Here is a 27,716-nt window from a genome sequence, read left to right on the forward strand (position 1 = left end):
CCAATTTCATGAGGGAGCAGGAGGGAGGGGGATAGTGTTACGGGGCCTCCTGTACACACCCCACCCCAGCTGTTGCCACTGCCAGGCAACAGCCACAGGCAAATGTCAAGGAGCAAATCTGAGAAGGGAGAAGCGAGGCCCTGCCAGCTAATCCTCAGGGCCCACGGGGCCTCCACTAAAGAGACCAGGGAACAGGGAGACGTTTTTGCCTCTAGAGTCTTGTCTCCCAGGAGGACTAAGATGTTAAGGAAGAAATTCCAAAATGTAGGCTGGACTGCTGGGATGACGGGTGGTGAGGGGAGCTCCAGGGCAGGAGAGGTGGCAGGGCCTTGGGAGCGGGTGGGGGCAGCCCTGAAGCTGTGAGGGGAAGGGGAGGGTCAGGCCAGGTGAGTGAGGAGTGTAGTCCCAAGAGTTCTAGCCCTGATGGGGTGGGGAGGCGAGGCCCCAGAGATAGGTGAGGGGTCTGGGCCTTTGGGCGCACTTGGAGTCACCCTCACACCGGCAGCTCTTTCCCGCCTCTGGGTGGGAGTCTTTGCCTTGACCAATCAGCGTCAGGAGGGCGGGGCAGGGACGCCAGGATGCTCAGGGATTGGTGGAGCAGAGTGTGCGCCCCAAAGCATGCTGGGAGCAGTGGTGGCCTGGGAACGGCAGTGGCGTCTGAGCCCTGGAGCTCGGAGCTCGGGGGAGGTAACCCGAGCCCTCGGAGCCCTTGAAGCTCCGGGGGCGGCTTAGCTTCAGTATTTTGGCTGAGAACACCCTTAAAGCTTAAAATAAAACCTGCCTGCGGGGTGTGAGGGAGGACAGAGGAGTACGCAAATCAGCGTCATCCCACCTCCCTCAGTTCTGGTCTGTGGAACAGGATGCTGAGGGCTTGGACTAGAGGACCCGATGATTTGGAGCCGCCCGCCAGCAGACTCTCCAGATGCCCCCAACCCACACCCCCAGCCAGCCCCCAGATGCTCTCCCACACTTACAAAGGAAATGCAGGCGGCCAGGAGAAGGATCCGCACCAGGAGGTCTTCAAACTGCTCTAACACCAACTCCCACAGGGACTTCCCTGGGGGAATAGGCAAGGGGAAGGCCCCCCACCCCCAGGGTTAAGGTCTAACAGATGAACGGCTGGGACTCCAGGTGCAGGCTGGGGTCCAGCTTGAAGCAGGAAGGGACTGGGGTGATGGGCAGGCCACTTGGTACTGAGAGAGCTGGCCAGGAGTCCAAAAACAGGCTCCTCAAAGTGGTGGGCAGTTGTTCAAGGGCTAGATGCCTCAAGGAGAAAGTGCCTGGAAATTTCTGCCCCCAGCCAGACTCTAACCTTTGGGGAGGGACATTGGCCCCAGGAGTTGGAAGAAGAGGGCAGGGAGAAGGGACTGGGGCACAGAGAGGAGGAGATGTTATTTATGAGAGCCCAGGGCTTTCAGTAACTTACCTTCCTCAGCAGGGAGCTCTGCCCAGGGAAAAAGAAGAAAAGGACATATTCATCTGGCGTTCAGTCTAATGCCACCCACACCCAGGACTCTGTGGCTAAGGTAAGAGAATCAGGCCATCAAAAGGGCATCTGAAGTTCATCAAGGTTATCCCATAAAATTTCCCAAAATGTTGGGTCTCAGGGAGCCTGTTTTCTCAGTATTCTCCCCTCTCCTGCAGTCATTGGACCATGACCTATCTCTTCCCTCAGATACCCTGGAGGGAGAGGCTCCAGTGTGTGCATGTTGTGGGGATGCACAAGGGCATTACCAGCCTTTCCTCCAAGGGACACTTACCATTGTGGCCGTATTTCTCCAGTTGCCGCTTAACTTGGTCCGGGGTGAGGCCTGTAGTCTCGCTCACCCCAAAATAGGCCAAACATTCTTCTGTGGTCTTGGCGTGTGCAGCCTCCATTGTGCTCCCTTCCTGGGGGCCAGGGGGCGGTGTGTTCCTTCTGGGGGGGGGTTCTCACGTGTTCGGGGTCTTCCTCAATGTGTCCACCTGCCTGTCTGTCTGGGTTTCTTCCTTTTTCGCTCCTGCCCCCCCCAGGTTATTCTTCCCTCCACGAAGCTCTGACCCCAGTCCCACTTGCAGCAGCCGGCCACCCCCCCAGCCCCCAGCTGGTCCTTATGAGGGAGTGGGGGGCCAGGCTCCCCCTCCCCCAGATCAGGGATTGGCTGGCTGAGACTCCAGCAGGAGGGGTCAGAAGAGAGAGATATTTCTGCTGACAGAGGGGGAACAGTGGGGCTGCAGCCTGAGATGTCACTCATGAGGGAAGCTAAGGTGGCCCCAGCCCCAGGGAAACAGGGGAGGGAGAGACTTCACTTTCTGTCTTCTGCTACTGACCCCTCCCCCAACTGCCTCAACTTCTTCAGCTGCATTGAGTGTCCCATTCCAACCTCAACCCCTCCGCTTCTTCCCTTAAGCCCACTTCTCTCAGACCTTCACTTCTCCCTTTCCTCACACCCACTTCCCGTCTCATCCCCCCGAACCTGTTTCTATAGCTGCAGTCTCCTTCTTCCTCACTTAGTTGAAAGTGCAGCAGAGAGACTCCAACCTTCAGGGGATTGAAAAGAGGGAGAACATCCTTCGGGGGCCAGAGGAAGTGGCCCTAGAGGGACAAGGGGAAGTAGGGAGGGGAGAGGGTCAAGGGGACAGGGCAGAAGATGGTAACCCTACCCTAGGGAAGGGTTGCTGCAGCCATCAACAAGGGATTTAGTGTCCAGGCCCTGGTGAGCAAAGCCAGGACTGCCTGTCTGGCCTCTAAACCACCCCCCCCATCACTCTAACTTAGCCTCTGAGAGCAGAGCCTTCAGGGCCTCTCCATCCCTGACAGGGAATCCCCCCCCCAACCAAGAAAATGGGATACCCAGGCAGCCGGGTAACCCAAGAGCCTACAGAATGTGCTGATGGCAGAGGAGGAGGGATCAGTGTTTCAGAATGGGGGCAAGGGTCACCCCAAGTCATGGAATGAGGGTCACCTCATCCCATACTGTGCTCTCCTTTAACCCAAGGGGTTTACATGGCAGACCCCAGATGGCATGTGGTCTGCCCTCCACCCTGGCCCTGAAGTAGCTGTCCTCAGTGGAGGGGGAGTGAGGATCAGAGCTGTGTGCTACGGTGCTGGGCATACCCTGTCGGCAAAGGCCTGAGGGAAGGAGCATCCAGAGAAAGCTGGATAAAGCAGAGATTCCTGGCCAGAGGATTGGATGGCGGGCAGATTGATGGGGACAGGGCTAGGGGAAATAAGGACAGACAGAGCTGGGGGCATAGAGGCAGGGCTGCCAGGGTCAGGGGGAAGTCTGCGGAGCAGTGGGGAAAAGGGACAGCAGGGAACTGACATTCGGCGGCCAGGTGGGTGGGGGCCCAGGGCTGGGTGCAAAGCCACAAGTGGTTGCTGAGTGGCTGGCCTGGTATCAGCTTCCTCAGAAGCAGCTGCTCTGAACCCCCACCCCCACTCCCGCTCTGGGATAGGGGCGTCTCTTGGTCACTACCAGGGCAGCTGTGCGAGGAGCAGACAGAAGATGGCATGGGGTGCGGGCAAGAGAGGTAAAGGGAGTAGAGAGAGGAGAGAAGTTCAGTGAGAGAATGGTGAGAGGTCAGTGACGGGAAGAAGCAGCCTCATGGCCCTGGCCTCAAGTCCTTCCTCTGTCGAGGCCTGTTTCCTGAAATGAGCAGGGAGGAGTATGGCCCACTGAGCCTTCCCTACCTGGCACTCAAGTTCCAAAGCAGACAATGGCATAGGAGTCAGCGGGGCACAGGAGAAGCAAGCCCTGCTTCTGGGGAGTAGGGAGGCCAGCAGGAGTGGATGGGACTGAAGGATTTAGCCCCCCATATTCATCCTTTCCTTTGCCTGGACTTGGGGGAGGGCAGCCTCTCGGGTGAATTGAGGACACGGTGCTCCTTCCCTCCCCCTTTCATGGTTCCAACAGACCCTTCCTTGAAGCAGAATCCTGCTGTGCCCTGGGGGGGGGTGGGGGGCTCAGATGATAGGATGTGAATGTTGGGGGTCACATTGACAGGCACCTCTACCTGGCCCAGCACCCACCTTCTTAGGCCAGAGTCAGGCTTAGCATCTGCCAAGCCTTTTTGGTGCTGGCTGGCTTCTCCCCGCCACCACCTGGAGGAGTGACAGCGGCACTGTCTTAAAGGAGCAGAAATGCCCAAACATGGAGAAAGGGGAGAAGACTGCAAAGATCGCAGCTTCAAGGGACTTGAGAGCAAGAGGCCGAGGAAAGGAGGCTGGCTTTAGAGGACACTGCTGCCAACGGGGCCCTTTAAGGTTATTCATTTCTACCTCCCCCAACTTCCCAGAGGGGAAACTGAAGCCAGAGAGGGAGAGCCACGTGCCAAGAGCTGCAAATGGATCACCATCAGGGAGGCTGGGGTGTGAACTGGGATGGAGGTGCACGCGCTCTTGGGTCCCTCCCACTAGGGTCTCCGAGCCCAAAGTGGGAAGGTGTTCTTCCCCTCCTGAGGGCTGAAGCTGAGGATGGGAGAGGCGTAGTGAAGGACACAGAGATAGAGCCCGGCCCACCCCTGACCAGTCCCAAATCTCAGCTGAACCATCCATAAAGAAAGGTTGAGAGGAAAATTGTCTCTTAGGTTCCTTCAGCCAAGACATGCAAGTCTTGGGGGACAGGGGCCCTTGTACCCTTCCCCTACCCATCTTCAGAAGGCAAGTCCCTGAAGGCTGGCAGGGTTTAGGAGAAGGGGGGAGCCTCGCAGCAGCAGTTGCTGCTAGATTAGGAGAGGATCAGGTCCTGCTTACCCTGGGGCGCAAAAGCCTTCACTAACCATCTCACTTTGAGAACAGGGCATCCAGATCCCCAAACCATTCCCCCTGTCCCATTTGGCAAGGCCAATTCTCTCCCCAGTCTCCTGAGGCCAAGGTCTGGGGGAGCCCCAGGGATTAGACAAAACCAAGAGAGACAGAGGACTTCCCCCAGCTAGCCCCCAGCCTGGGTGGCCTGTGATCCCAGCTGTCTCCTGTCCGTCTCCCAACAGGACGCAAGGCTCAGAATAGCAAGGTCATAAGCATGGGTAGGGCCTCCTGGAGGTGGGGGCAGAGGCTGAGGGGCATGAGTGTAGACTCCCCACTGCCTGGGAGAGGCAGAATGGTAAGAGGCAGTGCTGGACAGAGGTGGGGAAGGGAGAGGGCCAAGAAAATAGGTGGGATTCTTCAGAGCCTGGCCCCTCCTTGTTGGCACCCACCACCCACAGAGCTGGGAAGACCAGAGGTGCCCTCCATTGGAAGAGGGCACAGCTACAGTTCAGTTCAGAGAGCAGAGCCTGGGTTTAATGGGGGAGGGGTTGGGGTGGGGAAGCAGGGGAAGATATTGCAAACTCAAATGCCCACAGGCCTAGCTCGGCATGTCATGTGAGTGAAGTGGGTTGGTGGGGATGGAGCACACGTCGAAGGTGGGTACCACGTCAGGCTGCATCTTCTGATTTTCAAGAGAAACCAGTAATCTGAATTTTATGTGACATTCCAGTGGAAACATTATCCAGGACAAGCAAATTATGTCAGCAGCTCCAACCTAGATGAAACTTCCCATTTTACAGATGAGGATACTGAGGCCTGGAGAGGCTACAACTTGCCCAGGCCAAACAGCCAATGAGAAGCAAAGCCAGGGGTGGAAGCTAGCACTCTTTATCATCTATCTTCCAGCTTCCCAGCTTGGCTCTGAGAAGGGGGGCAGTCAGCCTGCCCTTGGGCCCCTCAGCAGCCAGACTATGGCTGCGTCTGGCTGCCGCATTAAACCTCTCCCAACATGCCACTGCACCCCCAGCCCCGCCCCCCCCAATCTCTCTTGGCCTGCCTTCTCCCTAGGGTAGGAAGCCTTAACTGAAGAGTTCAGAGCAGGAAGTGTCCTTGGAGGTCATCAATCCTGATGTTCACTGTCCTGTCCTATTAAGAGAACTTGGCTGGAGACCCTGAGAAGCACTGTCTAGCTCTGCACTTACCACTTAAGAAACTAGACAGCCCCCAGAGGAGCGATGGGCCGAAGGCACAGGACTGGAGAGCAACAGGGGCTTGACCTGACCCAGCCCTCCGGCCTCTCTGCTCTGGCGCTCACAACACTGAGAGGGCTGCCTTCCTGGACCATCTGTCCCAGCCCCCACTGCAAACACTGGCCACAGCCATCACGATGGAACCGAGATAAACCCTTTTATTTATTTATGCTTCTCCATTTTGTTTAAAACAACAACAACAACCACCTTAATATAACTGACAGCCCTTCCCCCTCACCCTTCCTTGGGTTGGGGGGTGGTTAATGGGGAAATGTCCCCCAGGGGTGGGGCTGACCATAAGAGCCCCTTGGGGAGGTAATGGAGCCTGAATCCCCTGCCCAGGGGACGGGGCACCTGTAGTGTATGAACTGGGGAGTTAACAGGTCTCTTGAACCTTTTTGTACCAACATATATGCCCTTGGCCGTCAAGGGTCAGGAAGCATGTGGGGAGGGGATTCCTACCACTCCTCTATGTCCCTGCCCAGCCCCAATCCCACCAACTGAGGGCTAGGGCACAAGAAGAGTGGAGAAAGGGTGGGTAGGGTGTCTCATACGAAGGAGTACTGGTTATTAATGGCTCTGGGATGGCCCCCTTCTTCTCCATCGCCCCCTAGTGGTAACTGCTGGAGCTGCACCATCAGGGTCACCCCGGGAGCCCCACCAGATCCAGCGCCTCCCTGGGCCTCCGTGCCTGGTGCTAAGGCCTCTTCCAATTCAACCACGGGGACCAGCTCAACCACGGGGACCAGCTCTTCCTGGACCCCTCCACTGCCCGCTTTCTCTTTCTCTTGCCTCTCTTTGGCTGCTGCGGCTGTTGCTGCCGCCACTTCTGGCACCCCCGACGCCTCTTCTGCCCCAGGATGTGAGGGATCTGTCCATGAAGGGGGTTCAGGGGGCTGGGGTGGGTCATGGGAGGTGCTCGGTTCTGGATAGGAACGGTAAGAAGACAGACTGATTGTGGAGGGAGGCAAGCTCTTGTAGCAGTTCCCCCTTCACTCATCCCCCCCAGGAGCCATGTGCTATCTCCCCCATATCCCATCTCCTGAGCAACCCCCCCATCCATGGAAGATGGATCATGGGCGGTGGTGAGAGGAGGACCACACTTACACACAGTCACTCGCTCCGAAGGGCATGAGGGTGGAGGAGGCATCGGGGTAGCATCGATCTCCCTCGCACACCCCTGCATGGCTCCCGGCCTGCTCCCGGCCTGGGGGGGAGGGGCAACGTGGGGACAGATGGGACGTTGGGGTGGGGAAAAGGGGAAGATCAGACAGGGACATCAGACATCAGGGGAAGGGGGGGTGTTCAGATCGAGCATCCCCAAGAAGGGCAGGCCCAAGGCAAGGCTGTGATGAAGGGCAAAAACAAGGCCAGGTGGATGGATTTGGAGACAGACAGATGATGGAACAGAGGGGTCCGATGGAATGGGAATGCACCCACCCAACTCTCAACTTCCTCCCAGCTCCAACATGGAGCCCTCTGCCTTCCTTCATCCTCTGTGTACTCCTTTTCCTGCGAAACCCCAACACCCAGGAACCTCTCTACCCCGCTCTCCCTGACAAAGCCTCTCCTCCTCAAGCCCCCCGCCCCGTCTTTCTGGCACACACACCTCCTCACTTCTTGGGTGCACGGGCACCTCCTCCCCTGCAGACCTGCTCTGCTCACCCTGCTGTCGCTGGGAGGACACGACATAGCTGACAAGGACAACGTCACTGGAGCCTCCAGACTCCAGAGGGATAGGGTGCATCCGGAAATGCTCGAGCATATCGAAAATGGACTGGAACCACAGGTGCTGGACCCGGCACTGACCTTCCTCATTCAGCGACAGACGCAGGTGCTGAGGGCAGGACGAGCGAGGTAAAGCAGGAGCCTGAGCCCCTGCCAGTCACAGAACCCTTCTCCCCAGATGGCAACATTCCCCACTCTACCCACAAGCTCGCCACCTACAAGGGAGCCTTCTCTGCAGTCACTCACCTTGGCCTTGCCCTGGAAGTTGAAAGTGAGGACGTACTCGCCCCGCCTCGTCTCACTCTGACGTACCAAAAAAACACCATGGGAGCCAGTACCTCCGGCCAGCACTAGCTGGGCAGCCTTGAGTCGAGAGAGCATTCCGTGGAACCAAGGATACCCTGAGAGGGGCTGGTCTCCCTCACCTCCCTCTGGCTCCCCCTGGAACAGTAATGACCCTTCAGGAAGGAGAGAGGGAAGGAAACCAAGGTGTCAGGGAGAAGAAAAGCCTGGCCTTCCCCTCAAATATTACTCCCACTCTGTTCCCCCCAACTACCCCAGGTCGGATCCCTCAGGATCCCAAGGCAAGAGTTTCTGGAAGGTGGGCAACCAGGCCTGGAGGCAGACACACACTCACACCTCTGGTACCTGTGGCTGTTTCCGGAGTGTCCAGGGGTGGGTAGGGGGCCGAGAGGGGATGAGCTGTCCCTGTTGGGGGTCCCTCTTCAATGGGGATACGGGGGGGCAACTCTGGGGGAAGCAGTTCCATTGAGTCAAAATGGGAGGCAGCAATGGAGGTGGAACTGGGGGAGATGGATGCCGAGGGGCGGTCTGAGAGGCCCCCATATGCCCCTGGAAAAAAAGGAGGGCAAAGTTGAGAACTTGAGAAGCTACTCTTTGGAATGACTGGTCTGCTTGGGCCCACTTTCCCACCAGCCAGTCTACCCTGTGTGTATAGGCGGTCAGCTGGCTGAAATGCTGGCTCCTTCTTCAGGCAGTGAGCCTGATGGCTTTTATTAATGGCTCCTAACTTATGCTTCATGCTTTATGCACTACCTACGGACTGCAGAGTTATACCTACAAGGTCCTAGAATCCAGATGTGCATTTATCTTTTCTGAACTGACAGCTGAAAGTAGAGCTATTGTTGCAGAGGTGGGGGTTAGAATCCCTCAAATATTTTCATGTTAAAAAGGGGTCACTTTTGGCCTACAAGACAAAGCCCCCAACTCTCAGAAGCATCAGAGTTCTGTGAATCCCCCAACCTGACCAACTTGACCTTCATATTAGCTTGTATTCATTCACGTATCCTCTGCTTTAGCCCAATCAATCCATCTGATTTTTTCCAGATCTCCTGGGCTCTCCCCATCTCAGGTCTCTGCTCTCACCATTTGCTTCCCCCAAGTCGTGTCCTCTTCTCTCACCTCCCTGTGTAGCATTCCCTGTCTGTTCCACCTCCCCTGATTCTCTTCCTCCTCTGAGCGCCCAAAGCTTCCTGCTGGTGCTGCTCAGAGGACACTAAGCACAAGCTCTCCATTTGGAGTCCTGCTTTTTAGAGGGAGTGATGTCTTGTCAACTCAGCTAGACTGAGCCCATGGAATAGCTCTGCGCTCCCCATTCTGCCAGAGCCCAGCACAGGGTCGGGATGTACTAGGGCATTCCTGAATGTCTGCTGAGCAGCAGGCTTGAGCCTACAGGCACGTTGGACATAGTGCTCAGAAGACAGGTCTATGCTGAGTGCAGAGTGTGGTGGCTCAGGCACCAAGCTGGCATCGCCTCTGTCTTTGTCAGTGACTCTCGGATGACCTCAGAAAAGACACTTCTCTCTGGTCTTAGTTGCCTGAAAAATGAGGAGATTGGAATTGATGACCTGAAAGGTCCATTCCAGCTCTAAGATTCTTTAATTCATTTGTTTACTCATCAAATATAGCCTGTGTGCTAATCACAGTGAAACTAAAGTTCAAAATGGAAGATCAGAAGAAAAGGGTGTGATGGAGTCTAGAAAGGTGAGCTGGGGCCAGGTAGACACTCTTCTGTGTGTTTATGTGTGTGGGTAGGGTACATGTGTATTTAGAAGTAGGGAGTCAAAAGTAAACTTAGTACCATCAACATAGGCACAGAGATGCAGGGTAAGAACAAAACAAAGATGTATACAAAGTGTTCTGGAAGTCTGAAGAAGAGAACCATTATCTCCAGCCAGAGTGGTGGCCTGCACAAGGCTTGTGGAAAAGGGAAAAAGGCTGGGCACAGAAGGCTGGATAAGAGTTGACTTGGAGCTCCTGTTGGCTGGTGATGGTGATGGTTCTAAATGGTAAACTGTGGCCTGATCAGGGACAAAAGCCAAGCATCTGGTGGGTGGCAGCTAGGAGCAGGACTAAGGGACACAGTAGAGTCTGGAAGGAGGGCCTGGCTTGATGGCCAGGGGTATTGTGTGGCAGGTCCTGAGGTTCACAGCACTCTAAGGCTCTACCCTTACCCTGTGACAGGCGATCGTTGCTCTCGCTGGGCCCCAGCAGCAGCCCTTGGCTGGGCAGACTCTCTGAGTGATTCAGGCAGGGCAGCTCCAGGCTGTCTGTGTTCTCCCTTGTCAGGAACGAGGTCCCAGGGGCCAGGGGGAGGGTCATGGGGCGGGGACTGGTAGCAGGGTAAGGTCTGCGGAGACAGGGAAAATGGTGCTGGGAGGAAAGTCACCAGGGGAGAAGCACAGGGCTGATCCCCATCCTCACCCCTGGTGTCCCTGGTGACAGAAGCCAGGCTTCTCACCCCGGGCTCAGGCATTCTTGGATGTCAGATACCCAGGCCTTCACATGTAGAGCATCAGTTGTCTCCAGGATATACTCCGAGGGGCCTTCCACCTATGGGGACAAGAGGAGGCCCACAGGCCACTTCCAGGTCTAATTCACCCCTAACAGGAACTAGAATATCCTTCCTCTCATCCCTCCTCCCAAAAAAGCTGCAGCCCCAGGGACACGCTCTTAAGGCACCTGACGTACGTGCACCTCCTTCCACCAGGATCCCTTGCTTAAAAGTGCTAAGAACTCTCTCCACAGCACGAGTGCTCCAAGCGGGCAGGGGAGCCCAGAGCTCCTACCTTAACCACAAACGTGTTCTCCCGGTCAGGCATCTCCAGGGCTGTGGTTGTCCGCACATCAGTGATGCTAGAGCAGGGAATGCTGAGTCGAGGCCGAGATGCCTAGGTTGGGAGAGAGAATAAGGTCCAGACTTTGGGTGTGCACAGACCAACTTTCCCTTCCCTCCAGAGATTCATTTTTCCCTCCACACCCTAAGGGAGTTAGACAAAAGGTAGTAATAGTACTTTCTCAGTCCTGCCCTCGGCTACTAACCCAGAGTCAGGAGCTACCCTGAAAAACCACAGTAAGCAAACAGGTATGTGAGCCGAGTCACCATCCTGGCTGCTTAATCCCTTGCTCCCAGTCACCCACCCGCCTTAGGCCTCACCTTTGGTGGTACAAAGAACTCCAGACGACTGCCTCCTCCTCCTTCGCCTTCACTTCGAAGCAGCAAGCGACACTTCTGCCACTGAGGTTGCCCTCCTCCCCCTGAGGAAGGCCCCGCCGCCCCTCCTCCCCGGCCCACTCCAGCTGGGTCAGGGGCTGCCTCTTCAGCCCCCATGAAACTCAGTAGCTCTTCTCTCTGCACCACGCCTGCTCCGTCCTTCAAGGTCCCCCCTCCCCGACTGAGTCTCAGCCTCTCAAAACGGTGAGTCCATCTGTCCCCAGAGGATGTTCCGTCACTAACCAGTCCCCTACCAATGGTCCCAGCCCCGCCAGAGGAGTTGGAGTTGCTGTTTCCACCCAACACTGAGGGGCCCGATGAGGTCTCCAGGGGCCCAGCTGGGGAGGGAGGGTCAACGGTCCCCCGCCACTGCAGGATGCCGCGGACCGAACCGCGGACAGAGCGACCCACTGAGCGGAGGGAGAAGCGCTTCTTTAGCTTCGGCTTCGAGGAGGAGGTCGTAGAAGAGGAAGAGACCGAGGAAGGGAGGGGGCCGGCCAGGTCCTCAGAGGATCGAGAAGGGCCCAGCACAGCCAGGGGCCCGCCCACCCTGCAGCTCTCAAGGGACAGGTCCTGTGGCGGGATCTCCACACCAGGACTCAGAGGAGTCAGGATGGGTGGCGAGAGGGAGCCAGAGGCCCGGGCCACCTCAGCTTCAAAGTGCTGCAGGAAGAGCTCAGCAAAACGGCGGGAGAAGGTGGCCTCAGCCCTGGGCCCTGCGTACTGGGGGTGGGAGGCCAGGTAGAGGCGAAAACGATGGGCAAAATCCAGGGCAGCAGCCCGGGCATGGGACTCGCAGAACTCCCGCCAACTAGGAGGAGGAGGGGGTGGCAAGGGGGGAGGGGAGGGGGAGGCCCCATCCTCTGGGGAAGGGGCACCATTCATGATGGCCCCCAGGAGGTGGAGAGGGGGAGCCTGTGGGGAGGGGCAGCAAAGAGGGAAGCGGCCAGAAGACACGGGGTGAGCGGCAGCAGCTGCAGAAGGAAGAGGCACATACACGGAGTCACTGCTGAGGTGGGACTGGGGCCAGAGCCCCACCCCGAGCCAGACTCCCCCCTCCTCTGGCCTAGACTCCTCGGAAAGCAACGGCGCACAAACAACCACCCTGCCTCCCCTCCCTTCTGCAGATCCTCGCACCCCATAAGACCCAGCCAACCAATCGGCTCCCCAGTGTCTGGCCTGCTCCCACTGCTGCCTCCCCAATCCACTCTCCCAGTTTTGGCTCCCAGGTGTGACAGACGGCTGGGCAGCGCTTTCCTCTAAGTGGGGATCTTTTCCACAATACCTCCCTTCCCTAAAACGACCCTTCAATATTTATTATATACTTCCCCATGTGCTGTTCTTACCTTTCCCTGTGAGAGGTCTTAATAGCCTCTATAATAGATGAGGAAACCAAAGCTCAGAAAAAGGTTCATAACTCCAAGTCTACTGTTTTCCCCACTACACAGTCCTTGTCCCCAGGGACTGGCTGGACCAGCCGCAGTCACCGCCTCACACTGCCCCAGCTTTCAGGGGAGCTAGGCCTACGGAACTTAGAGACCTTGCCTCATGCATCCTGAGGTCCATCTCTGAGGAGGGAGGGTGGATGGATGATGGAGTGAAAGAGTTAACTGTCTTGAAAGTTGACCCCAGGGACCAGCACCCAAGTACTGTGTGAAGGAGGCTTGGAATGGCCGCAGCCCACTTCTTTGGTGCCCCTTCAGTCTAGGGCCCAGAAGCAGCAGCACCAGGTGAGGACAGACTGTGGACTGGGTCTGGGCAAGTCTTTGCTGGCCACAAACTAAATAAAACATAACAGGGAGTTGGGGCCTTGGCTTTTTCACCTCCCTCTTCTCAAGCGTGCCCTAAAGGCTGGTTAGCCTGGTAGTTAAGGCCATAGGTTATGGAGTCAGACTTAGGATGAAATTCCATCTCTGTCCACCTATTAGCTGTGTGGTCTTGAACAAATTATATGTCCTCTCTGAGCTTCAGTTTTCATATCTATGAAACAGAGCTAATGATCCCTAACCCCTAGAACTGTTGGGAGAATTAAATGGAACATGTTTGTGCCTGACACAAAGTAAACACACAATACATGACTGCCCTATTAACTATCTTTATGGGTTCCAATTTTCTAAGAGAAATTAGTGAAAGGAAGAGCCTCCCCAAGGTCTTACAACTAGCAGGTCGCAGAGATGGGCATGGAATTTACAACCCATGGCTCTTCGGTCTGTGTTCCTCCCACATATTATATTTAAGATGACTGGCACCAAGACTGGGGAGAGGGCAGTTCAGGTAAATCTCCCCAAATCTCAGATTTCCTGCTCAGACCCACAGTCAGCAAACCCCTCTCCTTCCTCCTTGGTCTAGGCCCTACACACTCAGATGGCTCCAACCATGGGGATAATTCCAAACTAACGAGAAGAAGCCAGGAGATGCAAGAGTCATGGGGCACAAGGGAACCGAGCCAAGAGGTGCAGACACAGCAGACAGACCAATCTCCAGGCAGAGGCCACCTCAGCTCACACGGGCCCACCCAACCCTCTGCACCACAGGCCGACCCAGCCCCCTTCAGGCCCGCTGACCCTGTGACTCCTGAGCTGGTGACTCAGTTTCTCTTCTGCCAAGCGGGAATCAGACACATTTTCCCAGTGCACCTGCCTCTTGGCTCAGTTCTGCTATTTCCCGAAGGGCGGGTGGTGGAGGGTGCAGGCTCCGCTCCTGGCTCGGACCCTCCGGGACCGGTGGTCAATCCACTACGACCCGACCCTCCTCCCTGGACACCCTCTACCCGCCCATTCCCCGGGGCCGCAGCCTCCAGGGAAGCAGCCCTATCTGCTGCACTCTCCGGGGCCGGGCACCCCTCCTGTCTCTAGCCCCCCACGTCCGCCCCCACCCAGGGATCCCCGCAGGCGCCGGGGCCGGGTCGCTGAGAGGGAAGAGGGACTTGAAGAGGGGGGTTCCGGTTCCGGTCCCACCTGCATCTCGGTCCCCGCGGTTAGCTCCGGCGGCGGCGGCAGCTCCCGCTCCCTGCCCCACCCCCCACCCCGCGACTAGCTCCCAGCCCGGTTCTGCGCAGGCGCCGGGACCCCTATTTTTCCCGTCACCGAAGGAAGCGACCATAGAGAAGAGCGGGGAGAGGGAAGGGCACCTTCACACTCACTTCCGCCATCCTCCCACTCCGTGCAACCCTTCCAGAGCTAAGAGAGCGTGACTCTCGGAGGGCTCAGTGACTTCTCCAGTTGCACCTAAAAGGAACTGCAGAAGCAGCCGTAGGAGAGAGTTGGGTCCCGCTAAAGCGCCCTCCAAGAGGAAATCTGGGACAAAGGGGAGCGGTCTACCATAGAGAAGGCGCCTTAGGGGAATAGAGTCTCAAGGCCCTGATGGAGGCTAGAGGAGCCACCGGTACCGGAAATCAGCGAGATAGGGCTTTTTGAAGGGCCCGCAGCCGCCTAGAGCGCCTGGCCGGGCTGAAGAGGGGTTCGCGGACGCCGCCCCCAAGGAGCTGGAGGAGGGAAGATGCGGGTGACCTTGGTGAGGCCCTGCGAGGAGGCGGAGCCTGAACTTACGACCTTGGCTTCTCTGAGGAAAGTACTGGAGGTTCTAGGAGGTTCCATTTCAGAGCTGGGAAATAAAGGGGGAGGGGGGACAGGAATAATGGGGTCAGTTTTGGACGTGCTTATGGGACGTCAGGAGGCAGGTGGACATAGTCTGGAGCTCAGAAGAGACATTAAGGCCCCACATACAAATTAGGAATCATTGAGGTATGGAGGGTAGTTGAAATCATGAGCAAGATGAGCTCCTCATCAGTCAGGTCTCTCATTGACCAGCTCCAGCTGACCTAAGTAATAAGGGAATCTTTTGGCCCCAGACGTTGAAAAGAATGGATCGAGTGTCTTCAGGTGCAGCTGAATAAAAGGGCCAAAAGATATCAGAACCTTGTCGTTCACCTCTAGGCTCTGCTTTCCCCGTGCCTTTGGCCTCACTCTCGGGCAGGGCGCTCCTCTCTTAGTGGCAAAATGGATTTCCACAGCTCCAAACTTAAATCGTAATAGGTTAGCAACTCTGTACAAGGAACATGTCTTTTTTTCCCCCTGAGATTTGCAATAAAATTTCCAGAACTGACTAATTGGCTTGTATCACGTTCTTGTACTGAAACACAAAGGCACATGACCCACGAGACTGGAGATGGATAAATGCCCTGACTCACACAAGAATGTTCAAAGTTGAGGCTGCTGGATGGAGTTGGAAAAATTCATTGTGGAAGGGCAAGCCAGCCTTAGTCACCATCTCTACCCTAGCTCTAACTAAATTTACATTGGCTCATAGATGGCCTTTGTTAAGGTCTTCTTCACCATCTTTGTCCATCCATCTTCCCAGTTCAGAGGAAGATGTTAATGGAAAAGAGTAGTTGTGTGTTCACCTCCCTCCTCCTTGATACCCGTATAAACCCTTTCTCTGTAGTTTGCCCATCGTTGTCCAGGAGTGAGACAAGTTGAGGAATACAGAAAGGCAAGGGGCTGGTGATGATGAATTATGCTTGGAAATGTTATGTCTGAGCTGTCCAGTAAAACTTCTGCAATGACTGAAATGTTTTATATTGCCATTGCCCAGTATGATAGCCACTAGCCACATGTGGCTGTTGAACACTTGAACTGTGGTTAGTGTAATAAGGAACTGAAGTTTTCATTTTAATTAATTGAAATTAAAATAGCCACATGTGCCTAATGACTACTATAGTAGTGCAGGAGGTATCTGTGGACAGCTAGGTGGAGCTGTCCAGCAGAGATGGATCTACTGTCTCACCTGCACGAAGCAGTGTGGTTGAGATCAGACATGAATAGTGGTTAAAGCCATGGACATGAATGAGATTGTCCAGGTAACACATGTAGAGAGAAGAAGGCCTAGGCTCTGAATCTGGGGAATGAGCCACTTTTAACAGGCAGGCAAAGAAAGAGGAGCAGAAACCCAGAAGCACACCCTTAGATGAGAATTTGTGTGCAAGTGATTTATTTATTTAAAAAGTGCTACCAGAAGAAACCAGTAAAGGAGTGGGAGAAGCAGGAGAGGAAACCAAACAAACGTGATCTCAGGAAGAGAGTAATTCAGCTTGATTCTTCAGGGGAGCTCCAGGTATAAGTTGTACCTCAGATTTGTCCAGAAACAAGGGAGGTGGGCCTTTCATATACCAACATCCCTCAGCTGTAGACTAGGGCTGCCCCTAGGAGATGTGAATTCTCAGGCAAAGGCTCCAGTAGCCTGAGGACATTCCTCCAAAATTTTTTTTGAGGGGAAGTTCTAACTGGAAGAAAAACCACACACCAAAGACCAGGGAGTATGTGTGGGTGGGTGGGGAGGGGTGTAGTTTGGGCAAACACTTAACATACAAATGGTAAAAAGGGACCCATGGTACTAGGCACTGCCATTGTCTTCTGTAGAAAACATCTATGACTTAGATTGCTTAGCGACTTTGTTGAGAGTAATTTGAGGGAAGTGATGGAAGCAGAAGCCAATGGTAGCAGACAGAGGAATGAAGGAAGGTGAAGAAGTGGGAGGAGGAATGCAGAGGGCTGTCCTACACAGTTTGGCCAAAAAGGGAAGGAGAGAGATATGGAGGGTTGTAGTTTTAGAGGGTGGAAAGGTTTGCTTGTTTGTTTATATCCTGAGGGAAACCTGATTATGTCTAAAGCCTAAGGGGAAAGGAGCCAGTAGAAAGGATGGAATTGAAGGAGTGAGGCTTGGGGAAAGTAGGAAGGATGAGATCGGGAGCCCAGGTTAAGTCAAGGTATTGCTATGAAAGGAAGAAACATTTCTTCCTCCCCACGAACAAGGGATGTAATACTCTGGATGCTTTCAGTTACAGGTAATCAGCCCACCCCACCCCACTCCATTTAAGGTAGTTTAAACATGAAAAGAGGGGGAGTTATGGTTCATTCACAGAATTTAAAAATCAGAGGTAGAGTGACTTTAGGCATAGTTGGAGCCAGAGGCTCAAACAGTGTCCATTTGAACTTGGAGCAAAGCTTACATTCTACCAGCTTCATAATCCTAGTGGAAAAAAGATCACAGCTTTCCCAATAATTCCAGCAAGTGCAATAGTGGTGCGTCTCATCAGCTCAGCTTGGGTCACCCAAAGCCTATCTGTTGTATAATAAGGAATTTGTCTGGCCTTTATCTCAGGTTCTTGGCATAGCACTTTTAAAATACTTGGCATTTCCCAGGTGACAGAAGTGTCTGTTATTCATGAGCCCCTTAGATCACACCTGAGCTTTTGCTAATGAGGTGACTAATGCAAGCCCCTACGTAGCTTCTGGTTGGGGGCTGCTCACCAGAAAGACCAACTTTGTGATTAGAAGGTTGGGATTTTGAGCCAGTTTGATCTTCAGGGAGGGGAAGGGGCTTGGAGATTAAGTTCAGTCACCTGGTGATGATTTAACCAATCATGCCTAAGTCATGAAACCCCAATAAAAACTCTGGACACTGAAGCTCAGTAGGGCTTCCTAGTTGGTGAATACACTGATGTGCCAGGAGGATGATGTATCCTGATTCTATGTGGACCCTCCCAGACCTCACCCTATATATCTCTTAATTTGGCTATTCCTGACTTGTATCTTTTATTAGAAAATATAACCATACTCATAAGTACAGTGCTTCATGCATTCTGAGTTGTTTGAGCAAATTATCAAACCTGAGGGAGATCTTGGGAGACTTCCAGATCTGTAGGCAGTTGACCAGAAGGATGGATGGGGGACTGCACCTGCAGCTGGCATCTGAAGTGGGGGCAGTCTTGTGGAGGAATGAGCCCTTAACTCTGGGCAGTTAGTGCCAGAAGTGAACTTCAGTACACCAGGGGGCGTTGAAAGACTGCTAACCCTGAATGGACAGTTGTGACCATGATTGATAGATTATGCTGACTGATAAACATTAGATCGCGGACCCATCATCCGAGATTGTAATGGGCTCAGCTCCAACCAAACTCCGTAGGCTGAGCACTGCAGAGGGTAGCTCTTCAAAGGAAAACCGGAGTCTCTGACTGAAGGGGAAGTGGTTGTTTGTGGGATTCTTCTAGAGGTCATCTTGACCCTCCCCGACCCCAGGAGATGGGGATTTCTCCTATTTTGTCCTATTTTCTGGGATGTCTAATTCAGCCTTGGTGCTTTGGCCAGAACCTACTGCCCCTCTGGATCATGCTTTGCTCCATCAGAACATTTTGACAGCTGAAATTCTCCACCTTCATTTAGGCTCTGTCTTTAATATGACACACATCATTTCCCCCACTTCTGTCAATCTTCCTTCCTCTGGTTTCAGGCTTCAAAGTGTAGCCTCTTCTAGGAAGCCATGCATGGCCAACCCACCTCAGCTGCCTCTCAAGTGCCTTTTGCTGAGTAGCTTTTGTCTGACATTCACAAAGTATTTTCAAGTGAAATGTCTCCAGCCACATTTGAGTGATGTGAATGTGATCAGAGTTCTGTGTTTGTACGGGCAGCCAGGGCCAGTATGAGCTAGGTGATAGGGGGACTGGACACAGAGAGGAAACTGGTGCAGTGGTCCAGGAGAGGGCTGATGCTGTCCTGGCCAAGGCAGTGCACTAGGGTTAGTACCAAGGAGGATGTCTAGAGAGATTTCTGTGGAAGCATTGCCAGGCTGGCTGGTGGGGAAAAGAGTGAAGGATGCCCTTGAGCTTCAGATAAATCTCTTGAGTAGCACTGAGGACAGAGCTCCCCAGTTTGCCACTAAGCTGTGGGTCAGCCCAGAATCATTTCAGTTACAGCAGACTCCACCTCCTTTTTAGAAGCTAGAGCTACAAAAAAATCTTAGAGACCATAAAGTTTAACCTCTTCACTCATCCCCATTTTATAGATAATAAAGCAGAGGCCCCCAAAGTTACTCACTTTTATTTTTAAAATGAATGTAAATACAAAATTTGCTTTCCATTGAAAACATCAGTAAATTTAGCCCAACACAATGCTTAACTGAATGCTCAATTGAAATGATTCAACAGATCCTTCCTTCAACAAATACTTCTTCGCCTAAGTGGTAGGTATTGCTCCTACAGTAAAAAATAAGTGCTTGCTCTTATGAACTTACTGTCAGACAGAAAAAAATAAAAACCCAACAAACAAGCAAAGTACTAAGATAATTTTGAATATTTAGATGCTATGAAGAAAAGCAAAGAGGACATTAAGAAGAGGGTGACATCTGAGGTGAGAGCTCAGAGATGAGAAGCACCAGGCTGTGGGGAAAGCATCAGGGACGTGTTTCAGGGAGAGGGAAGAAAACTTGCAAGACCCTGAGTCAGAAGCAATCATAGGATATTTGTGGATGGCCAGTGTGACTGGGAGAGAGTGAGGAAAATTGTACTAGATAGGGGTCAAGGAGGTGGACAGGAGCCAGATCATGCACCTTGTGGGCCACAGGGAGGAATTTGGATTATTTTTTAAATAATAGGTGTATTGAGATGTAATTCACTTGCCATTTAATTCACTCTCTTACCAATTATTAGCTCCAAGAAATCACACACTTAACTCTAAACAAATCCCCTGGCAAGGAGAGTAGGACCACGAGAAGTGGACAAGTCCTGTTAGGATTTATTCCCGGGGCTGGGGAAAGGGCCATCTGAACAAAATCAGGGCCCTGACTACAGGAAGATGGAAAAATGGTTGTTAAGCAGGAGCTCAAAGTGTCTGTCCTACAGCAGAGTGAACAGACTGCTGGGGAGACCCAAAAGGTCATTTGATTTCAAGAGTATCTTTTTTAAAGAGTTCAAGATTCTGCACAAAGAACTTTTCTTTCTTTAACTATAATCACATAAAAGAAATGCTTGAGAGAAAAATCTCTCCTTCTCCAAGCAAATTACGGCCTCCTAAAGTCACATTTGTTTTTGGCTTTGTGCCCACTCTCCACTCCTCACTCCCAACTTGCAAATTTTTTTTTATAGTAGCCAAACTTCCTTCATTTAACACTGCTCACAAGCATTTTCATGGGTGGTTGGTTGGCTCTTGTCTCTGCAATCCTGAGCCCACTCCATTCATATTTCATCTAGTGGCTATGCCAAAATTAACACTACCACATCCACACAGTGGACATTTGTCTTCATTCTGCTCTTTCACTGTGATGTTCACAGCCATGGCTGGACATTGGGGAAAATTCTCAGTCTTGCTCTAACATCAAAGTTAGAATAAATCGCTCAGCCTCCTCTGATACAAGAACACTGAAAATTGACAGTCTAAGTTTCCACAACCAGATGCATCCATGTTAGGCTTTGAATTTGCCTGGCTTTGGAGGTGCAGGGGAGAGATGGTCACTTTCTTGATGCAAAAGTGTCTTTAGAGCCATGAGCAGTCGCTGTTACAGACAATTCTAAGTTCTGGCATTTAGTGTTTGGTGGCAGTGGCGGTAGTAGCAGTTTTCTTATCAGGTCAGATCAGTTCTCTGGCTTGGGAGCCATTTCTCCATCCTGCCCCACAATTCTATAAGCTGCCTACCACCCATAAACAAACCCCTCTCTGCTCAAATCAGCCAATGTAAATTCTGTTATCTATAAATCAAGACTCCTGACTGTTACAGAGGATGCCACCTACAATCAACAGCACTACAAAAAAATTCCCTCCCTTTGGACTCTTTTTCCGAGCACTGTGTTTTACAAATTTCAGTCATTCATGTACAGTTCTCTCAAAATTTGCCATATATTCATACCACTCATGATATTATATACCAAGTATTGTTTTTAAAATTGATTCATTTTTTAAACTATTTACTATGCCAGTCTTTTTTTCAAACAAATACACACTAAAAAAAATATAGCACCACTAAAATAGAAAGCATTTGTTCAAGCACCACTCCCCCAAATCTCACATCCTGGTAGTGGCCAATAGTGTCTTAGGATAAATTCCCAGGAGTGGAGTGATGAGCTTAAGGCTAGGGAAAGAACCCTTTTGTACTGTACCATCCCCTCCTAAGCAGAGCTGATGGGTTTGGAAAGCCAGGACAGAACTCTTAGCATGTTTCTCATTGTAAAATGACAGTTAAACTATAGTACAAGGCATTAGCTAAGTGTACACTTCTTTGGAGTTTGGCTGAGTTGGGTTCCTTAATAACCTTGATGCTCAGTTTTCTCACAGGTAAAATGGGGGAAATAATGTGGCTCTTATCACACAGGGTAACATTGAGAGCACTGAATGTGAACCAATGTGAAGCATTTGGACAATGCCTGATCCACAGAAAGCTTTAGTTTTGAGTTTCCCAAACTTCTCTGATCTTAAGAAGGGTGTATGTGTGTGTTATAAATAAATATAGTTTCCTTGTCTGTGCCCAGGAACTACTGAATCATAATCTCCAAGGGAGGAATTAAGGAATCTATTTGAAACAGACACCGTCAATTGAGTCTAAGGATCTGATGAGTTTCGGAACCATTAATCAAGGTTAAGCAGCTGCTATTATCATCCCAGGGTGATGAGATGATGGATGTGAAAGTTAAAGGTCATTTACTATCCCTGCAGTCATTCATTCAGTTGACATTTATTGAGCGCTGAGTGCCCCGCCCTATGGTAGGTGCCGGGGAAACAGCGGAAGAAGAGACTCAGACTGCCCTTAAAGGCACCGGAGTCTGGTCCCTCACCTGGGTCACCTGTAAAACTGAGTGGGCGGATCGGACGACCATCAAGGGAATTACGTCCTGGGCTGCTGAGGAGTTACGGGGTGGACGGCAAAACTTTGTCCCCGCAGGCTGTGAGCCAGGAGGGCGGGTATTTGAGGGCCGAAGACTGTGGGACCTGGAGGCTTCTGTACCCTGTTCCTGTCTCCTGCCCAGCTCGTTTCCTCTCAGAGCCAGAAATCAGGATCTCCCTATGAAGCAGATACCACTATTTCCATTTTACAGAGAAGAAAACAAAGGCTCAGCGGAGAGATGGGTCACACTAGAGCCCCACCCCCGAAAGGTTCCCAGGAGTCGTGCTTAGTCTGGCTGCGGGCCTGGTCCTACCTCCAGCTGCGACCAGCGGCCGCCAGATCTGTCGCCAGATCCGCGCAGTGGGTCGGACTCCAGGGAGTTCGGGGCTAGAACGCTCCTGAGCGGTCCACGTCGGGGCCGCCGCCACTGCCTCTAGGAGGCCGGGACGGTCCCTCCGGACCGGGCCTCACCCTCTCTAACTCCCAAACTAAGTGCCCACACTGCCTGCTGCCCTGGGAACTACAACGCCCATGAGCCTCCGGGGCGCAAGTGAGCGACAGGACGCTACACATCGCCCCCCGGCGCCGCCAGAGAGAACTGCGTGGCCTCTCCGCCCGCGAGGCCCGAAGGCGTCGTGGAAAACTTCCCATCCCTACCCACCCCCGAGCCATCAGCACTCCCTTGACGTCGTCCGGCCCGCGCCCGGAAGTTGACAGAGAGGGCCGTAGAAACTGGGGGCTAGACGCGCCCAGACTTGCCCTCTCGACTCTCACTTCCGCCGGAAGTGATATCTAGGAGCAATTGCCCTTTCTTACTGCACGCGTCGGCGCCAGTTCACGGTACCTACTATTCCGGGTGCCAGTACGACCACAATGGCGGCCACCACCCTTCTGCGTGCGACGCCCCTCTTCAGCGGTGAGGGGGCGGGGAGGGTGAGGGGGCGGGGAGGGCGATGGCGGCTGGGGAACACGTCGGGGTCGTCGGGAGCGGCCTAGCTCAGACCCGCGCCCTGACTCCAAGCTTCTTCCTCTTCAGGTCTCGGCGCCGGTCCGACCTCACTGCTGCAGGGTCTGTTGCGGCCGCTGAAAGCGCCGACACTTCCCTCCTTGTGCCGCGGCTTGGCTGTGGAGGCCAAGAAGGCTTATGTGCGCGACAAGCCCCATGTGAACGTTGGTACCATCGGCCATGTGGACCACGGCAAGACCACCCTGACCGCGGCCATCACGAAAAGTAAGCGGGGTTGGGGTAGGTGCATCCAGCAGCACCTGCTCTGCTAGCGGGACGTGGAGCCTGGGAGGTGGGGCCGCGGAATGGCTGCTGGAGGTGTTTAGTGTGTCTGCAGGAGCCAGAACTCGGGATTGCGGTAGATTGCAAGATGCAGGAGACAGATTTCTCCTGAACATAAAGAACTTTGTGATGCATCAATCGTGGGATCCTGAATGGCCTCTTTCCAGCCCTGGGGAGTGCCTTGTAAGCAGAGGTGTTACCCTAGAGAATTCACAGGGCTGGCCCTTGAGGCCCTGTAATTTTTCTTTCTAACCTGAAGTTACCTTTGCTACAGGAGTTGAGGGAGGGGGAGTTTTGGAAGCTTGCCTCTTCCAGATTGTCCTTTGCTTAGGTGGGAGGGGCCTAGGGGTGTGGCCTGACCCCTGCCTCTGCCTCTGGAACTTTAGCTTAGAGATGTGTTCCCTTCCTTCCTTTAGTTTTAGCAGAGGGAGGTGGGGCCAAGTTTAAGAAGTATGAGGAGATTGACAACGCCCCGGAGGAGCGCGCCCGAGGTATCACTATCAATGCAGCCCATGTAGAGTACAGCACAGCCGCCCGCCACTATGCCCACACAGACTGCCCCGGTCACGCAGATTACGTTAAGGTAAGTGAGCTGCTGGGGACAGGGTCTGGAAGTGCCCACGTCAGGAGAAATGTTAGGCTTGTGGGGAGAAGGTTAAGATATTTAAGGTGTATGGGTTTGAGATCATGGATTTGTGGGCATGGCCACTCACAGCAGGTGGTAAGGGCGTGGCAGGGAAAGGTGGGACTCAGTTCTTAATACCTGTGCTTGGCTAGGTGGATGTGGAGCTGAGGAGGTCTTTGAACTACAGAGTGTTTCTTCTCCTTACCCAGAATATGATCACAGGAACTGCACCCCTTGATGGCTGCATCCTGGTGGTGGCAGCTAACGATGGCCCTATGCCCCAGACCCGAGAACACTTATTACTGGCCAAACAGGTACTCAGAGCCTGGGTACGGGTGGAAAGAGGAGGGGGGAGTTGGACCATTCTAGGACACTACCTCTCTCTCTTTTCCACCATCTACAGATTGGAGTAGAGCATGTGGTGGTGTACGTGAACAAGGCAGATGCTGTCCAGGACTCTGAGATGGTGGAGCTGGTTGAGCTGGAGATCAGGGAACTGCTCACTGAGTTTGGCTACAAAGGGGAGGAGACTCCGGTCATCGTAGGCTCTGCCCTCTGTGCCCTTGAGGTGAAGGCAGGGTCAGGCAAGGGCTTCTGCTGGCCAGGGATGGGGTTGGATGGACATCCAGAGCTCTGCTCTGAGTCTGGGGAGAGGCTTTTGATAAGAAAGAGGAGCAGAGTGGAAGTTTCAGAGTCCTGTCACCTCCCATCCATAGCAACGTGACCCTGAGCTAGGCCTCAAATCTGTGCAAAAGCTGCTGGATGCTGTGGACACTTACATCCCAGTGCCCACCCGGGACTTGGAGAAGCCTTTCCTGCTGCCTATAGAATCAGTGTACTCCATCCCTGGTGAGGACCCTGCTCATTTGCACTTGTTGCCCCTAGCAAACCTCATCTGGGGTCCTGATAATCCTGTCCTGTTCCCTTCCAGGCCGGGGCACAGTGGTGACAGGCACGCTGGAGCGTGGCATTTTGAAGAAGGGAGACGAGTGTGAGTTCCTGGGACATAGCAAGAACATTCGCACTGTGGTGACAGGTATAGAAGGAAGCTTTGGGACCCAGGGGCTCCAGCATGACTTCTCCCCTCGCCCGACCCCTCCCCTCGCCCGACCCCTTGTGCATTCCCTCTGCCCTACACCCTCCTCTTCAGTTCTCCTCTCTCCTAGGCATTGAGATGTTCCACAAGAGCCTGGAGAGGGCAGAGGCAGGTGACAACCTTGGAGCCCTGGTCCGAGGCTTGAAGCGGGAGGACCTGAGGCGTGGCCTGGTCATGGCCAAGCCAGGTTCCATCCAGCCCCACCAGAAGGTGGAGGCACAGGTGAGGGACCTGGGTGATGGTGGGCAGGGCACCATGGAGAGGCGCAGGGCTTCCAACCAAGCCCAGCTCCACCTTCATCCTCTCACAGGTTTACATCCTCAGCAAGGAGGAGGGTGGCCGCCACAAGCCCTTTGTATCCCACTTCATGCCTGTCATGTTCTCCCTGACTTGGGACATGGCCTGTCGGATCATCTTGCCTCCAGGGAAGGTACAACGCTTATGATAGTGTGGGTGACTTTCCCCTGGTGAAGAGAGGCTGGCTAATAATGCAGATGAAACTGCTGATGGAAGGGTCTGGATCAGTGCATTTAGGGGGAGTGAGTCCTCATCTAGTATTCCTTAGCTATGCTAGTATTTACCCACAGAAAGATTTCCCAGAAAACTTCTGTTGTCGAGTTTCACTGTATTTCACATAAGGGCTCAGAGAAGCCCTGTGACTAAGAAACCTGCATATAGACCCAAATTTCCTAAACGTTTTTTCTCAGGAATGTATCTTAGGAACAGTAATCGCCAGTCCTTTTCTGCCTTCGCATATACTATTTACATGTGTTTAACAGCTGGGATGAAGGTATCCCCAGAAAGAAACATCACCCTGCTGCATTTTCCCATAACCTTTAACCTCCTTGATAGCCGGCAAGTAGTTAGGGAATGAAGGCACCCTGAAGAACACGCATGCTCCCTTGCTCTGCCCCTCCAGGAGCTTGCCATGCCTGGGGAGGACCTGAAGCTCAGCCTAATCTTGCGGCAGCCGATGATCTTAGAAAAAGGACAGCGTTTCACCCTGCGAGATGGCAACCGGACCATCGGCACTGGCCTTGTCACCGACACACCGGCCATGACTGAGGAGGACAAGAACATCAAGTGGAGCTGAGTCTGGACTTCTGTTGGGGCTCTCTTGTGTTCAGGGCTGCGCTGGCCAGTGTTCTCTCCTGCTTCTGGTGCCCCCTTCCCAGGGCAGAGCCTGCAGCTGAGCCAAGTTGCAGCTAGACTGACACCCTGGCCAGAGAGCCACGTGGCCGGCCAGGTGAGGTAGGTCAATAAACTCTTCTGTGAATAGGAAGCTAGCCTGTGTCTTGTGTCCTTTGTACACATTGGAGAGGATGGGGAATATAAAAAGGGAGATGAAATTCAGAAAAGATGAGCTTGGGAGAGATCCCTGAGCCATTTTAACTGAGTTCACCCCTCCAGCCTCAAGAGTTCATCTCTGTGGTACAGGGTGGAAAACAAGTCTTTCTAAAAATGTCAGCATGCTGTGACGACTTGAGAAAGGGAGAGAAGCTGAAGGATTGAAAGTTAAGTCTAGTGAGCTTTGCATGGTTGCCCAGCAGAATGCTACATACGATAGGCTGCATGTTGGATATCTTACTGGGAGATTATTATAGCTTGGGCTCAGCTGAGGTGCTAAACCCACTTCGTTTTCTCTTTGAGTAGTTACTAGGCTGTTACGTCTAGCTACCCTTGTTTAAGCTCAATGATAGGGACTGTATCTTACCTCTAGACCCAGCACGTAAAAGGTACTTGATAAATATACATCACCTGTGTGCTTGATGGGCTATCACCACTGAAACAGCAATTCCAAACAGAAGTTGAGAAATTGTAGAATGAAGGTTTCATTTTCAACATTTACTGAGATTTACAATTAAAAGTGTTTATCAAATGTGAAGGGAGTAAAACGCTGAAATTTTTTTAAAATTTGAAATGACCAGACAGGATGCTGATCCCAAACGAAAAAGGTGACATTCAGCAGGGATTAATGGGCACCCGTCTGTGACAAACGAGTTTATTTAGGACAACCTACTCACACAAGCAGTTCAAAGGAGGCTCTTGGGCCCAACCTGAGAGCTGTTTTGGGAAACAGCCTGACCTGTGACTCCAGAACAGAGGCAAACAAGCAGACTTGAGGGGAAGACACAAGAACTTCATGAAAAGTACTGTCCAATGATAGAGCGAGTTTACTTGTTTTACCCTCTTCAGTGTCCAAAGTGAGGCTGAAGGTTTTCACAGGGGGATTCCAGACTGGATGGAGGCTAAGTTCCCTCTCCCAACTGCTTTTCTGCTCGTAGGAATAAGTTAAAACCAATCTACAAGCCTCCTATAAACCATCAAAGGGCTTCTCAGTAACATCTCCAATCTCATCTCTGTTATTGCAGAAACCTGCCTCCATCTGCACCACAAATGTCCTGAGCCCAATTGAAGGCCTTCCTGTTACTGCTGCTTCCATCATCACTGCCTCCCAACCCGAACTGACATCCCCTAAGACAGCTCTTGTCACTTGGGACCTCAAACCTGCCCGTCTTTTAACAGCCAATTAGCTGCTACAGATAATCCCTTTTCCACTTACCTCTGTACACCTCCCCTGCCTCCCCCAGCCCCATGCTCCCAAATGCCAGGTTTCAGATCCTCATCCCCTGGGAATTCTTCCCCAGTATCTACTCTCCATTCCTCCTGCCCTGATTGCAAGCCAATTTTCTCTGGCTTTGGGCAGAGCTGAAACACCCCTGCCTGTCACAAAACACCAGTCCAATCCTCACAATCATCTACCTTTTTACAGACATGAAACTGAGGCCAGGTCACATAGTATAAGAATTCCAAACTGTCTCCTTGGGAAAAAAACCTT

The 27,716-nt window shown here is 52.9% G+C and overlaps 3 protein-coding genes and 1 long non-coding RNA gene across 14 annotated transcripts in view; 2 read left to right on the forward strand and 2 right to left on the reverse strand.

The window, feature by feature from the left end:
• The window catches only part of ATP2A1 (ATPase sarcoplasmic/endoplasmic reticulum Ca2+ transporting 1), a 16,620-nt gene extending 13,149 nt beyond the window's left edge, over nt 1–3,471 (reverse strand). For 2 of the 3 annotated variants that reach the window (XM_072942867.1, XM_072942868.1), the window contains exons 1-4: nt 2,457–3,471; nt 1,761–1,890; nt 1,427–1,444; nt 975–1,057 (exon numbers count right to left, since the gene is read on the reverse strand). In XM_072942867.1, coding sequence (XP_072798968.1) covers nt 975–1,057; nt 1,427–1,444; nt 1,761–1,878 — 219 coding nt within the window. In that variant the 5' untranslated portion in view covers nt 1,879–1,890; nt 2,457–3,471. Of the gene's footprint in view, nt 1–481; nt 515–974; nt 1,058–1,426; nt 1,445–1,760; nt 1,891–2,456 lie in introns of those variants that run through there. The other variant, XM_072942869.1, reaches the window with a different exon arrangement.
• LOC140687099 (uncharacterized) lies at nt 635–6,144 on the forward strand. Of its 6 annotated transcripts, none has more exons than XR_012061200.1 (4): nt 637–1,131; nt 1,439–1,526; nt 4,116–4,246; nt 5,803–6,144. It is a non-coding gene; the product is annotated as an uncharacterized lncRNA (long non-coding RNA). The 6 variants fall into 6 exon arrangements; XR_012061198.1 differs by having other exon boundaries at nt 638–1,131; nt 5,798–6,144; XR_012061197.1 differs by lacking the exon at nt 4,116–4,246 and having other exon boundaries at nt 635–1,131; nt 1,436–1,526; nt 5,798–6,144.
• SH2B1 (SH2B adaptor protein 1) lies at nt 6,112–22,377 on the reverse strand. 4 transcript variants are annotated; one of them, XM_072942872.1, is made up of 11 exons: nt 22,182–22,377; nt 14,364–14,824; nt 11,165–12,195; nt 10,797–10,898; nt 10,469–10,560; nt 10,182–10,357; nt 8,356–8,559; nt 7,954–8,165; nt 7,589–7,816; nt 7,087–7,186; nt 6,767–6,904 (listed from the first exon to the last, which is right to left on the reverse strand). In XM_072942872.1, coding segments are annotated over exons 3-11 (2,058 nt in total). In that variant the 5' UTR covers nt 12,107–12,195; nt 14,364–14,824; nt 22,182–22,377; the 3' UTR covers nt 6,767–6,902. The 4 variants fall into 4 exon arrangements, with proteins under 4 accessions (XP_015092339.2, XP_072798974.1, XP_072798973.1 ...); XM_015236853.3 differs by lacking the exons at nt 14,364–14,824; nt 22,182–22,377 and adding an exon at nt 14,179–14,279 and having other exon boundaries at nt 6,112–6,904; nt 7,645–7,816; XM_072942871.1 differs by lacking the exons at nt 14,364–14,824; nt 22,182–22,377 and adding an exon at nt 14,179–14,279.
• Nucleotides 22,378–22,626: 249 nt separating this feature from the next.
• Nucleotides 22,627–26,159, forward strand: TUFM (Tu translation elongation factor, mitochondrial). Its single transcript, XM_006201241.4, has 10 exons — nt 22,627–22,784; nt 22,905–23,099; nt 23,573–23,739; nt 23,991–24,095; nt 24,185–24,349; nt 24,498–24,630; nt 24,713–24,817; nt 24,948–25,099; nt 25,188–25,307; nt 25,797–26,159. Exons 1-10 carry the CDS (start codon nt 22,742–22,744, stop codon nt 25,968–25,970), a joined length of 1,359 nt encoding a protein of 452 aa, XP_006201303.1. The 5' UTR covers nt 22,627–22,741; the 3' UTR covers nt 25,971–26,159.
• The last annotated feature ends 1,557 nt before the right edge of the window (nt 26,160–27,716 follow it).

This window comes from Vicugna pacos, chromosome 18 (genome assembly GCF_048564905.1).
Source record: "Vicugna pacos chromosome 18, VicPac4, whole genome shotgun sequence".
NCBI classification, from domain to species: domain Eukaryota; kingdom Metazoa; phylum Chordata; class Mammalia; order Artiodactyla; family Camelidae; genus Vicugna; species Vicugna pacos.

Coding starts and splice junctions, on each gene's coding strand:
- SH2B1 (XM_072942873.1), bottom strand. CDS start 12,106: ATGAATGGTGCCCCTTCCCCAGAGGATGGGGCCTCCCCCTCCCCTCCC. Junction 8,560..10,181: donor CAACGATCGCCTGTCACAGG/GTAAGGGTAGAG, acceptor CTTTTTTTCCAG/GGGCATATGGGGGCCTCTCA. Junction 6,905..7,644: donor GTCCTCCCAGCGACAGCAGG/GTGAGCAGAGCA, acceptor GTTCCTATCCAG/AACCGAGCACCTCCCATGAC.
- TUFM (XM_006201241.4), top strand. CDS start 22,742: ATGGCGGCCACCACCCTTCTGCGTGCGACGCCCCTCTTCAGCG. Junction 23,740..23,990: donor GTCACGCAGATTACGTTAAG/GTAAGTGAGCTG, acceptor CTCCTTACCCAG/AATATGATCACAGGAACTGC. Junction 25,308..25,796: donor TCATCTTGCCTCCAGGGAAG/GTACAACGCTTA, acceptor CTGCCCCTCCAG/GAGCTTGCCATGCCTGGGGA.